At 54.4% G+C, this 239-nt stretch overlaps 1 protein-coding gene across 1 annotated transcript in view; it reads right to left on the bottom strand.

Annotated features, from left to right (window-relative positions):
* Positions 1-191: 191 nt before the first annotated feature.
* The window catches only part of NGRN (neugrin, neurite outgrowth associated), a 7,108-nt gene continuing 7,060 nt past the window's right edge, over positions 192-239 (bottom strand). The window contains exon 6 of the mRNA XM_048867197.2: positions 192-206. Coding sequence (XP_048723154.2) covers positions 192-206 — 15 coding nt within the window. The remainder of the gene's footprint in view (positions 207-239) is intronic.

The following is a 239-nucleotide window of genomic DNA, read 5'->3' as shown; positions in this document are numbered from 1 at the left end:
CTAGAAACAGAAATGGGAGGGGAGTCGAGTGTTAACTTACAAACCCCGCACAGACTGTAGAAGCTGATTCCAGAAGCCCCCTTCACAGGCCGCCAGCTGCTGCACAAAGCCAGATCGCCCTCCTATGTGTCAGCGCCCCGCAGCTGCCTGCTCATCAGGGCAGCGACCCGGTGATGCAGCGTGTGAAGCAATCACCACACACGGCACTGAAGACATAAGGATAATAGATATACGTATAG

Source organism: Caretta caretta, chromosome 10 (genome assembly GCF_965140235.1).
Source record: "Caretta caretta isolate rCarCar2 chromosome 10, rCarCar1.hap1, whole genome shotgun sequence".
Lineage (NCBI taxonomy): Eukaryota > Metazoa > Chordata > Testudines > Cheloniidae > Caretta > Caretta caretta.
The sequence above is the reverse complement of the archived record's forward strand: the minus strand, read 5'-3'. Positions and strand labels throughout refer to the sequence as shown.